The sequence below is a fragment of the Danio rerio genome, chromosome 9, assembly GCF_049306965.1.
Source record: "Danio rerio strain Tuebingen ecotype United States chromosome 9, GRCz12tu, whole genome shotgun sequence".
NCBI lineage: Eukaryota > Metazoa > Chordata > Actinopteri > Cypriniformes > Danionidae > Danio > Danio rerio.
The window spans coordinates 3751217-3764956 of record NC_133184.1 but is presented as its reverse complement, the minus strand read 5'-3'; the positions used below and the strand labels follow the sequence as shown (position 1 = coordinate 3764956).

General features: G+C 33.7%; 1 protein-coding gene across 25 annotated transcripts in view; it reads left to right on the top strand.

The window, feature by feature from the left end:
• The window catches only part of myo3b (myosin IIIB), a 214525-nt gene that overhangs the window by 134179 nt on the left and 66606 nt on the right, over positions 1-13740 (top strand). For all 25 annotated transcript variants that reach the window (XR_012385108.1, XM_073912422.1, XM_073912420.1 and 22 more), the window contains 3 exons: positions 1652-1732; positions 7946-8000; positions 11677-11725. Coding sequence is in view for 24 of the 25 variants with exons in the window: in XM_073912422.1 (XP_073768523.1) it covers positions 1652-1732; positions 7946-8000; positions 11677-11725 (185 nt within the window). In the remaining variant the exon portion in view is untranslated. The remainder of the gene's footprint in view (positions 1-1651; positions 1733-7945; positions 8001-11676; positions 11726-13740) is intronic.

The following is a 13740-nucleotide window of genomic DNA, read 5'->3' as shown; positions in this document are numbered from 1 at the left end:
GCGCTGCCAGAAACTTGTGTTATTGTCGCCTAACGTTAGTGAAAGAGTCGTTCGGGGGATTCATTCACAAACGAATCGCTCCCCCCGTCAGTATGAGAAGTGTATGAGAAGTGAACGCAGGAGAGGAGCTGTGTTTCAGGACATGATTAGATCAAATTTAGCAGGGAGGATGAAAAGTACATTTCTGTACACACAAACACAAGCTTTTTGTCAGGAATGCCCGTGCGGTCACTGATCCATCAATGAAGAAAAGTGATGTAAAATGATAATTTTCGTAATTAGAAAAAAAAAAATTACATACTAACATCCAGGAAAACTCCCGATCATAGATATATGTGTATATGTGTATATCTCTGGCTTTGGATGGTCCCGCATTCATTTCAAAGGAGCGCTACCCTGTAGCAAGATGGCGGCACTATTGACGCATTCCGTCCAATAGACAACAATAGGCCAGGCGACATCTAATGTATATATCTATGGATTTATATGAGAATGAGGAAGCAATGGTGTTTAAAGCTCATTGTATGTCATGTCTATGTACACCTATTATTTTGCTATGCCTAGATATATTAAGATTCTCACTCTGCGTCACCTCAAAGTTATTCGCTCTCCTGTGGATTTCTTTTTCAAATATTTCCCAAACGATTATCAACAGAGCAAGGAATTTTTCACGGTATTTCCTATACTATTTTTTTCTTCTGGAGTAAGTCTTATTTGTTTTATTTCAGCAAGAATAAAAGCAGTTTTTAATTGTTTTAAAAGCATTTTAAGGTCGATATTATTAGCCCCCTTAAGCAATATCGTTTTCGATTGTCTACAGCACAAACCATCGGTATACAATGACTTGCCTAATTACTCTAACTTTAACCTAATTAACCTACTGTAGTTAAGGCTTTAAATGTCACTTTGAGCTGAATAGTAGTATCTTGAGAATATCTGGTCAAATATTATGCACTGTCATCATGTCAAAGGAAAATAAAATCAGTTATTAGAAATTAGGGTCCCACTTTATATTAAGTGTCCTTAACTACTATGTACTTGCATCAAAAATAAATACAATGTACTTACTGCGTTCATAGTGTATTTGAGAACACTTGTGGTGCTCTTGAGTTGGGATAGAGGTTGGGTTATGAACAGGTTTGGTGGCGTGGGTAGGTTTAAGGGTGGGTTAAAGTGTAAGGGATGGTCAACAGTGTATTTACAAATATAATTACAAAAGTTATTTACAAATGTGATTACATACAGGTATTTAATCAAGCATAAGTACACAATAAATACATGTATTTACACAATAAGTACATTGTAACTAACTATTAATTACTGTGTAAGTACATATTAGTTAAGGCCACTTAATATAAAGTGGGACAGAAATTAGTTTTTAAAACTATTTAGTTTAGTAATAATTCTGAATATAACTGCAGTTTCTATTGTTAATGATAGCTAAGTCACTTTCAAAAAGCACACTTTATTATTGTTAGAACAGATTTATTGTTATAACTTTTGATGAGTAACATGATGACGAATTTAGTTGTATGTTAAAATCAATCTTTCTGACACTGTTGCAGAACTGTTCTGTGATGATGCTTGAGATGTCGCACTAGCGTAAACTGTTATTCTTTGATTTAATCTCTGCGTCTCCATCTGTGTGTAGCCTGGAGGGGTCACGTGGCTCGTCAGAATCTGAAGCTGATAAAGAGAGAGCGTGAACAGGCCGCTGTGCAGATCCAGTCAGGTACACAATCTCCCAACACAATATTCTGCAAATATTCCCTGAAAGAAGCCCTACTCTTTGCAGTACTTCTTTTTTTTGTCTTTATTTCACTCTGATTGTGCCTCCTTATTTTACAAATTACACTTAACAGTGAATTAGAGCTGGGTAATACTGCAAAAAAAAAAGAATGATCACGATATAATGTTTCATATCATTCGGTATTGATAATTATTGAATATTTTTGTGCAATTAATTTAGGAATATGAGGATTTTCTTATTTGTTAAACCACTTTATTTTAATTAACCAACATTACTAAGGCAAAGAGTTTTTTGATAAAAAATAAAATAATAATATTTCTGACTTCAACTGTAGTTTAGCTTGACCAATAATGAAATTCATTAACTGACATCTGTATCACTATAGCCTTATTTAAAACCCAATATAAAACATGCTTCGTGAACAAAAACAAACCCAAAGAGAGAGAAGGGCGAGCGAGACGGGGGTTTCTGGGGTTCCCTGCCACTTCCTCTCTCCCATTCCCAGCCCATTACAGACTCTCACATACCAGAAACAAGATGGCTTTTTATACCATGGCCCGTTTCATCTGAAATGTAAATGAATTCCTCCTCAGTGTGGCCTGATGGAGATCAAAGCGGGCACATTAACCTTCTTGGGCCGCGTGAGGAGGCAGGGGGTCCCGGGGGAGGAAGGAGAGGGAGGAGTCATGCTATTGTTCCCCTCTCGTCTTCTGGAGGACTTCAGTTCCTCTTTTTGGCAGACATCTCTCTCCCTCTCTCTCTCTGTATTTTCACCGGTTACAGGTGTACGACCACATGTTCAGAGCCCCTTAGAGGTGTGTGTGTGTGTGTGTGAGCTGGGTCACATTAGCATTTCTAAAATAAACACTCTTCTTTCAAACGTTTCAGATCCACATGTGGTACAGGGTATGCCAATTAAACAACGGCTTTCATGGTGTATTCATAGTATATTCAAAAAGTGGTAACCTGCAGTCAACCTTAACTCTCTGGTGTTCCTTATTTGTGAATTACACTTGTGGTCTTTGGGGTAAAAAAGAGACGGACACCTGTAACGTACTCTTGAGATTTTAATTTCAGTAACATTAATGTAATTTATTGCTGTGTAATAATATTTTTTCTATTTCATTTTTAATTTTGAGAGGGTTTTGTTTTGATAAATAATATTTATATAGAAATTAACATACATTTTCCGATTGAAAACTAATTATTTTTTGTTTATTGCATGTTTGTTATTTTTTTTAATTATCAGTCCCTCTAAGATTTCATGTGATTGCTGAATTTATGGCAAAATCAAGCAAACTCAGCTAAATTTTGTGAATCTCACATTTTTTAATGAAATGCCGCGGATTTCCTGCAAGTTCGGGGTCTTGATAATGATAATATGAGCATGATAATAGGAGTGCACTTAAAAAGTTGCATTTACCCACAAATCAAAATAATGTTAAACATTTTTAGACCTGCTTTTTTCTTTTTAGCTGAAATAAAGCAAATATGTTTAAATAAAATTTCCTGAGCTGTTGTGCACACACAGTGTATATAGATATATGGATACAAGATTTTTTTGAACATACCGTAGCTTTAAATTTAAGTGTTATTTTATAAGTTACAGAACCCAATGTCTGAATCTAGGAGTAATAATAATATTTATATAATATTAACAAATCTAATATAATAAACCTATGAGTTTCTTTCTTCTGAAGATGACATCGATTCTAGTATTTGTGTGTAAATATATATATATATATATATATATATATATATATATATATATATATATATATATATATATATATATATATATATATATATATATATATATATTTAGGCAAGGCAAGTTTATTTATATAGCACATTTCATACACAGTGGCAATTCAAAGTGCTTTACATAAACAAGAATACAAGAGACAAGTGTAAGAAAATAAAAAGAAATAATAAAAATAAAAATGATAAAAATAAGAATAAAAAATAGATAAAAAATGAATAAAAATTATAAAAATGTGTTAAAATGTTATAAGATAATTAAAAAGAAGAAAAAATATAGATGTATATATGTATATAATTATGTATGTAATATAATTTATATATATATATTTATATATATATATATATATATATATATATATATATATATACATTAAAACTATATATATATTTATATATATATATATATATATATATATATACATACATATATATATATATATATATATATATATATATATATATATATATATATATATATACATATATATATATATATATATATATATATATACATATATATATATATATATATATATATATATATATATATATATATATATATATATATATACATATATATATATATACATATATATATATATATATATATATATATATATATATATATATATATATATATATATATATACATATATATATATATATATATATATATATATATATATATATATATATATATATACATATATATATATATATATATATATATATATATATATGTATGTATATATATATATATATATATATAGTTTTAATGCAAGTGGTTGGTAAACAATTTATATAGGCTAAATTTATTAAAACTAATTCAATTTAGTAATTCATTTCATTTTACTTCAGCTTAGTCCCTTTGTTGTTCAGGAGTCGCCATAGCGGAATGAACCGCCAACTAATCCAGCATTTGTTTTATGCAGCGGATGCCCTTCCAGCTGCAACCCATCACTGGGAATCTTAATTTGTTTGATTGAATTCAGCCCATATAAATTGTTTGCAACCACTTACCTTAAAATCTTGTAGTAAATCCAACTAATCATTTTTTTTTCAGTTAAACACAAAAAGATGTTATCGACTTCAGTAGTATGTGGATGTCAGTAACGTGAATAATGTTCAACAGAAGAAAGAAACTCATAAAATTTGAAAACGCTTGAGTTTGAGAAAATGGTACTAAGCCGGTCCTGGAGGGCCTGTGTGTCCTGCAAAGTTTAATTCCAACCCTAATCAGACACACCTGGGCTAGCTAATCAAGCTCTTACTAGGCCAGGGGTCACCAATCTCGGTCCTGGAGGGCCGGTGTCCCTGCAGGGTTTAGCTCCAACTTGCCTCAACACACCTGCCTGGATGTTTCAAGTACACCTAGTAAGACCTTGATTAGCTTGTTCAGGTGTGTTTGAGTAGGGCTGGAGTTACAATATGCAGGACACCGGCCCTCCAGGAACAAGTTTGGTGACCACTGTACTAGGCATTCTAGAATGTCCTTACAGGTGCGTTGAAGCAAGTTAGAGCTAAAATCTGGACGCCGGCCCTCCAGGACAGAATTTGGACACTCCTGTACTAAGCTATTTGAATTTTTTATTAAATCCAAAAAATCCAACGCTTATAGCATTTTGATTTAGCTGCATTCGTTTGTATATTCTAGATTTCTGATTTGCTCATCCTCCAATGAGAATTGGGTTTAGGGGTGGGGTTTAGTGCCACGCCTTCTTTATAAATTTTCATACGACTATTTGAAACGTAAAATTTAAAATGATGACTGTATTTATTAGAACATAATGAATGGCACGGTGGCTCAGTGGTTAGCATTGTTGCCTCACAGCAAGAAGGTTGCTGGTTTGAGCCTCGGCTGGGTCAGTTGGCGTTTCTGTGTGGAGTTTGCATGTTCTCCCCATGTTGGCGTGGGTTTCCTCCGGGTGCTCCGGTTTCCCAAACAGTCCAAACACATGCTTTATAGGGGAATTGAAGAAACTAAATTTTGCCGTAGTGTATGAGTGTGTGTGAATGTGAGAGTGTATGGATGTTTCCCAGTACTGGGTTGCAGCTGGAAGGGCTGTGTAAAACACAACCTGGATAAGTTGGCGGTTGGACATATTTGGATTTTGTCAAACATTTGGCATGCAATAAGAATATATTTATAACGAATTATTAATAAAGGCTCCGTAGAAACTCTTACTTAATATGTTAATTATTATACTGAAATGAAGGTGTCCATGCAGTGTTTTTTGTAATCTATGTCATGTATAAAACAGCAACCAAAACATAAAACAAACAATCCTTTCACACTGTTTGAATGTGTGTGTGCATCCTGATTAAAGCTGAGAGTTTTGTGAGTTTTAATTGGGCGTCTCAATGAAAGCGGAATAAATGACTGCTTTAGCATTTTTTGGAGCAGCCGCTTTCATGTTTTTTTCTGAAGTTTACACTCATTTGTCTGAGTGATAAAGTACTAATTATTCACTCAGAGCTCATTGTGTTTTTATCCTAAACATTCGTTTAGCGCGTCTGATCAAAGGACAGCATTTATCTCAATGTATGTAACAAAATCACAATCAAAGCTGCTGCTGCGCAAGTAGGAAACTGTTCCATTACACTTGATACAAGCAACATTTTTAATTAATGAGCTTTTCAAATGTCACTTTTATCCTTTGCTCAAACCTAATGCTACTCTCTGTAAAAATAGTTGCTGTATAATAACCATCTGTGCTGCAGAATCCACAATATAAGCTCTCACGTTCATATTTTTCACCCAGCTTGCTGAAAAGAATACGTTTTGCCTTGTTTCTAGTCCAGATATTCAAAAACTCCTATATCAAGAAGATTGTCTAGACAAGTACAAAATATTGTCTTGTTTTCAGGAATAATAAATCTAAATTAAGTGATTATTATTTTTTGAGCAAAAAGTGAGCAAAATCACATTCCAAACCAAAAACAAGTTTCACTTTTTTTTAAGGCAGTTACTGATAAATTCATTCATTCATTTTCTTTTTAGCTTAGTCCATTCACTATTCCGAGGTTGCCACAGCGAAATGAACCGTCTACTAATATATTAAATGTACTTACTATATGGTTGGGATTAGAATGTGGGTAAGGGTTAGGGTTGGTTACATGTAATTATTACTATAGTAAGTGTATTGTCAATGTAAAAAAACACCCGTATTTCATTAATTTATAGGTTTGTTTTCAATAATTAAACTAATAGGGCTGCTATGGTTACCAGTATTTTAGCGCCAAAACTACAGTATGAACCAAAATAGATTTTAAATTGTTATGGTAAACTACCGCATTTCATTATTTTTTTTAAATGGCTGCTGTGGTTGCCAGTATTTTTACGCTAAAAAATACAGTAATAACCATAAAATAAATGAAAAAAATTGGGGGGTAAATAAATCAGTAAAACTGAAATGAAAGCTGTGGTTGCCAGTATTTTTGCATTAAAAATACTGTACAAGTTTTAAAGTAGGTTTAAAATTGTTATAGTAAACTGCTGTTTTTCTTTAATTTTTTAAAAAAAAAATAAAAAGATTAGTAAAATTAAAATGGCAGCTGTTGTTCTCAGTATTTTTGTGCTAAAAATACTGTAAAAACTATAAAACAAATGTACAAATTTTTATGGTAATCTACCGTATTTTATTAATTTATAAAGGAAAATCTGTAAAATTAAAATGGCAGCTGTGGTGACCAGTATTTTAGCATTAAAACAGTACAAACAATAACATTTATAAAAAAAACTAAACGATAAACTACCGTATTTCATTAATTTGTGAAAAATCTAATATATATATATATATATATATATATATATATATATATATATATATATATATATATATATATTGGCAGCTGTGGTTGCCAGTGTTTTAGCACTAAAAATACAGTAGAAAACGTAAAATAGATTTAAATTGTTACGGTAAACTATCGTATTTCATTCATTTGCAAAAAAGAATTAAAATAAAATAAAGAGTAAAATTCAAATGGCTGCTGTGGTTGCCAGTATATTAGTGTTAAAATTACAGTAAATAATGTTTTATGATAACCTACCATATTGCATTAACTTAGCGGTAATACACCAGTGTTGTGAAGTGCTAATATTTAAACCACACCTCTCTTGTTACATTGACAAAAACACAACCATAAGTATTTGGTAACGATGCAGTCACATGATGAACCAATGCTCATATCAAACTCTATTATTTTACTTCACCCACTGGCAGATTTAGCTTGTTTAAGGAAAAACTGACTTCATTTTGAAAATGTTTAAACTCTGGAAAATGCTTGTTGATTTATGAATGTTTATATATTCATAACACAAATCTCTAAGAAATGCATTTTTTGCAGTGTAGATTATAAAAGTGTTGAATTGTTGTCTTGTTATGTTAAATTAGCCATTGTTTATGTACAGTATGTGAATTTGTGTTACAGTATACCGAGGCTACAGAGTCAGGAAGGACTACAAACAGAGTCGACAATGGACTGGGTGAGTTCTGGGTCTGGTTATTGTGTTTGTTTCCTTTGTATGTTATCATGGTGTGTTTTTGCCTGATTGTGTGTTTAGCTGTCTATACAGTCCCGTAGGTCCCCCCTTCAGCCTGTCTCTGAGATGTTTTGTTAGACTTTGTGCAAACATCTCAGTTAGCTTCCTTAAATCATATTGTGAGCATCAATATATTCCTATTTTATTGTTTGCAAAATGTATGCACATATTTGGCCCATCCGCCTCAAGATTGTGCATTCAGAGGTGCTCTCCTGCAGACCTCAGTAGTAACGAGTGGTTATTTGAGTTGCCTTTCTATCAGCTGGAACCGGTCTGGCTATATATATATATATATATATAATGCGTAAATGCATTGAGTTGCTGCCATGTGAGTGGCTGATTAGAAACTTTCGTTAACGAGCAGTTGGACGGTGTACCTAATAAAGTGGCCAGTGAGTGTAAATCAAAGCTGAAATGAGATCTCCGATCTTTCTCTACATACAGTGCATGGATACGTAATTTTTTTTTTCAATCTTTGGAACATGATGATCGCTGACAATATCGTAATATCTGGATTAAAAAAAAATCATCAAATCCAAGTGTCGATCTGCCCTCCCACATCTGAGAGTGTTTGCGTGTATAAGTTTATGTGTGTGTATCCTCCAGCCAGTTGGCTTATCAGAGGGGATTCTCATTGCTTGTTTATATCAGAAGTCTCAGTGGTGGAAAACTTCAAAACTCATACTTTGCTATTCTGTTTCATCAGAGCCGGAGAAGAGCGTTATGGATTTATTTTGACATCAACTGGCCCAATTTTCTCTTGTAAAGTTCATAAACTTACCTACATGCTCATTAGCTGACAGGGGCAGGTGTGTGTGTGTGTGTGTGTGTGTGTGTGTGTGTGTGTGTGTGTGTGTGTGTGTGTGTGTGTGTGTGTGTGTGTGTGTGTGTGTGTGTGTGTGTGTGTGTGTGTATGTATGTAAATCTTACACGCCCCCCAGACTCTACTGCACTAAGCAGTTATGTAATGATTGGTGGCTGGGGGATCTTAATGATGATGTCATTGATATTGTGGTGGTCACATGTTCACAAGAGCTTTTTTTCACATTCTGATTTGCTGTTTTATGGCGTCGGTTGTATACGCAGAACATTTGGTGTAAATCTATTCACACAGAGGACAAACTTTTGTGTGTGTGTGTGTGTGTGTTTTTTTTTTTTATTATTTATTTATTTATTTTTTATGAAGTTTATCTTCATTTGTTGTGTTATCGTTTATCCAGCAACCAAAGGACTGTTAATCTTTGGGTCAAATATTGCAGTGGCATATTTTAGAGGTGCTGTATGTAAGTTTTTGACTCTCCTAAAGAATAGCAATACCATAATATGTTTACAGATATTTCAGAAACATTCTTGTTTATCTGAAAAACAATGCTGAAGTCAGATATTCTGCTTGAAATTGTGCATTACGAGCCAGACATCTGTTTTTGTTTTGGTCCCTTTAACCCTTCCAATGCTAGTTTAGCCAATTAAATTTCAGCACCCGGGTTGCCTTTGTGGAAAACTGCGTATTTCATTCATGAAGGCTCTCAAAGTCTGTGTCCGTAGTTGAAATGTGACCTACGGAGGACAGTAACAGCCTCCGAAATGGAAAGGTTATTATATTACGCAAGGTTATTAATTAGCAAATAATATAAATATTATGAACATAAGCATTAAGTGAGCAGGTTACATTGTAACCCTGTGTCCCAGGGCTTCATTTGTGCTGGAACACACCGGATCCGGATTTGGCACCTCTGAAATCTTACCCGGCACCTCATTTTACTGATCCCCTTCCTCAACCGCCCTCCTCCCTCTTCATCTTCACTTTCGTCCATGACAAAGTTCCCCGCTCTTCACTTTCGTCCACAACACCCGTCCACCATCCAACGGCCCGCCATCCCTCCCCTTCCGCTTTCCGCTTTTGTGTGTGGCAACTCTACATCCTTGGGTAACATGCCCGATCTGTTGCCCCGATGTGTGGGAACTCGCAATTCACAAATTAGGCACTGCTGTGTCCAAACAACACGCTTCATGATGAGATTTGCAGTGATGAGCAATTTGGCCGTTTGCACCAGACGAAACATGACAGAATTTTAAATACAGCCTTTCAGAAGCACAGAATAGTGGACTCATTGCACTCCAACAAAATGGTAAGGTTTATAATGTAATTAATACATATTCAAGCTGTTTCACATTATAAAATATATATGCTGAATCGCTGATATGTGTTGGTTTGCACTGAGTCACAGTTCTAAAGGTAAATTTTAAACAGTTTATTTTATTTTCAAGATCTGAGGTGAACTATCTGCTGCTGCTTTCATGGAAATAAATGTCATGTGAAATGGCATTCAAACTCACATTACTAGCATATAACAGTGATTAAAGCACATGAAGTACCTGAAGTGATCATTTTTAGTTTTTTGTTGTTCAGCTGTGAGTAATAGTTTCTAAAATTTAATTGTCAGGTGTTGGTTAGGACAAAATTTTCCTTTTAATGTAAAGTTTTGCCTCTGTCGCGTGCTGATGCTTTTATTTAGAACATGATTTAAATCAGCCTTCAGGCTCAATAGTCACCTGCACCTGTTGGTCCTCAATCTGACAACCTGCGCTTGTGTGTGTGTTTTGATCTAGGAATGCAATACCTTGTTCATCCAGTAGGTGTCAAACTTATATACTGCACCTTTAAGCACAAAAAAAACCCCAAAACATATTAATCATCGCATGGATTATGAGAGCATTTTTTCTCCTAAATATGTAAACCCTTTCCAGAATGGTAGATGTCATTTTTTGTTTGTTTTGAGGATCTTTTGGTATACTTTGTCAAGCAGGTCCTGTTTAAGTGATTTCTTGATTGCGAACAGGTGTGGCAGTAATGAAGCCTGGGTGTGACTAGAGACATACATTTTTATGGAAATGTTTCATTTTATTATCAACTTCATATGATTTTATATCCAAAAATTCCTTAAGCACAAAAAAATAAACATATTAATTATCACATGAATTATGAGAGCATGTTCCTTCCTAAATTTGTAATCTTTTCCAGACTGGTAAATCCCAAATGTTTGTTTTTAAATTTCTTTGAATCATCGTGATGTCTTGCTTTTGAGGATCTTTTGGTCTACTTCAGTTTGTCAGTCAGGTCCTGTTTAAGTAATTCTTTATTGCGAACAGGTGTGGCAATGATCAGGCCTGGGTGTGGCTACAGAAATATATATTTTTTGGGAAATATTTCATTGAAATATCAACTTCTTATAATGCCATGTTCTAAAAAATTTAGCACAAAAACTAAATATTATTTATTGCATGAATTATGAAAGCATTTTTTGTGTTACATGTTACAAATACATGACACCCAAATACCCAAAAGTTTGCTTTTGAACCAAATAATAAACGTTTTCAAACATTTGTACTCCACAGACCACAGGTTAAGTGTCACCTGCTGGCCTCAACATCTCCTTTTGTGTTCAGCAGAGTGAAGAAACTCAAACAGATAAATTCATGTTGAATCAGAATATTCATTATTTGGTGAACTATCCCTTTGAAAATGTTTAGTTTTATACAAAAACATTTTGGAATGTGTATTTATGTTAATACTTAATGTTTTTTTTTTTGTTATGTTTTTTCATTTTTTTACTCACAGACAACCCAGTTCCAAAAGATCTTCCACCAATCACTCGCCGGATGAAAAGGTCAGACTTGTTGTTCCTGAATTTATATTTATAATATTTCTATCTACAGTTAAAGTCAGAATATTTCACCCTGCTGTGAATTTTTTTTTCTTTTTTTGAATATTTCCCAAATGATGTTTAACAGATTCAGGAAATTTTCACAGCATGTCTGATAATATTTTTTCTTCTGGAGAAAGTCTTATTTGTTTCATGTAGGCTTGAATGAAAGCAGTTTAATTTTTTTATGAACCATATTAAGGTCAAAATTATTAGCCCCTTTAAGCTAATTTTTTTTCGACTGTCTACAGAACAAACCATTGTTATACAATAACTCACCTAATCACCCTTACCTGCCTAGTTAACCTAATTAACCTAGTTAACCCTTTAAATATCACGTTAAGCTGTATGGAAGTGTCTTGAAAAATATCTAGTCAAATATTAATTACTGTCATGGTAAAGATAAAATAAATGAGTTATTAGAAATGAGTTATTAAATTGATTATGTTTTGAAATGTTTCTCTCCATTAAGAAATTGGGGAAAAAAATAAACAAGGGGGCTAATAATTTAGGGGGACTAATAATTATGACTTCAACTGTATATATGAAAACATAAAGAATAATTTCATGTAGAAATCATAGTCGTAAAAACATACATATTTCTTAATTATTTCTTTGAGTTTTATACAGATTTTTAGACTCCACATTTCAATGTATAATGTGTTTGTATTTCTTTTCCAAGTCGTTCAAAAAATTCAGTATAAGGGTTATTGCACTCTGAATCCGAAACGTTTGTCCCTAATTTTCTCATGTTAAAAAATTTACTTGACCTCTCGTTGTATCAATCATATTGACAAACTGCATCCAAAACTTCTTAAATTTAAGGGTTAATTTTCTTCTGTATTTCACATCCGGACAAGTGTTTGAGAAGTGTTTTGATAGTTTCGAGCCTCCGTACAAGCGGAAGGCAAACTACAGAATGCCACCATTTGACCAGCACAGATCACTTCGTGTCAAGCACAGTGCATAAATGAATATAGCTGGGAAAATAAGTATTGAACACTTTATGTTTGTTCCTGGGAATAATATTACTGAAATAGCTGTTGACACGGAATTGAATCAGATTTAGGTAAAAACCCAAACGTAAAAATAAAACAAAACAAAAAAATTCTGAAAAATTAGTTATGTGTCATAACACTGGAATGACACAAGGAGAGAGTGCTGAACTACTGAAATGTATTTAATACTTATTATAAACTGCGTTTTTGGTGATGGCACCTTTAAAGACGCCTCTCATATGGAGAATGAAGCCGCATGCGTTGCTCAGGTGTGAGTTTTACACAACAGTGTCAAAATCTTGATGCTTCTGTGGGTCCCGTCCATCAAATCTGAGCTTTATTTAGTATTCTCTATTGGATTCAAGTCAGGTGACTGTCTGGGCCATTCTACAGCTTGGTTTTCTTTCTCTGAAAGCATTCAAGAGTCCTTGGCTGTGTTTTGGATCGTTGTCTTGCTGAAATGTCCACCCTGCTTTCATCTTCATCATCCTGCCAATGTAGATGTTGGATTGAAGCAGCTGATATTCATTTAGAAAGGGTTGCTGAATAACTTCTGAGAGTTTTCAGCTGCTGTCTGGACCTTCACTACCTTTCTACACCTTCCTTTCTTCATGTGTTCAATACTTTTCCCTGCGTCATTTTAACCAGTTAGTTTTGTTGTCTTTGCATTTATGGATTTCTCTGGTTGTTATCAACATCCAGTGAAAATTCCAAGTCAATGGCACCTTAAAAATACTTATTGTCCTTGCTGTATAAAGACAGAATGTGGCGGATGAGAAAAAAAATATATATAAAAAAAAAACATTTCGGACTTCAGTGTGCAGACACCCTAAAGATTAACCCTGCTTTTGTGTTGCTTTTTGCCCTTGGCCACCGTACCTCTTTTTTATATTAAATAGTGCAGCACGACCATCCATCCGACCACCACGAGAATGAATAAATGTTGACAGAATGTTCAGTTTTGAGCGAACTATTCCTTTA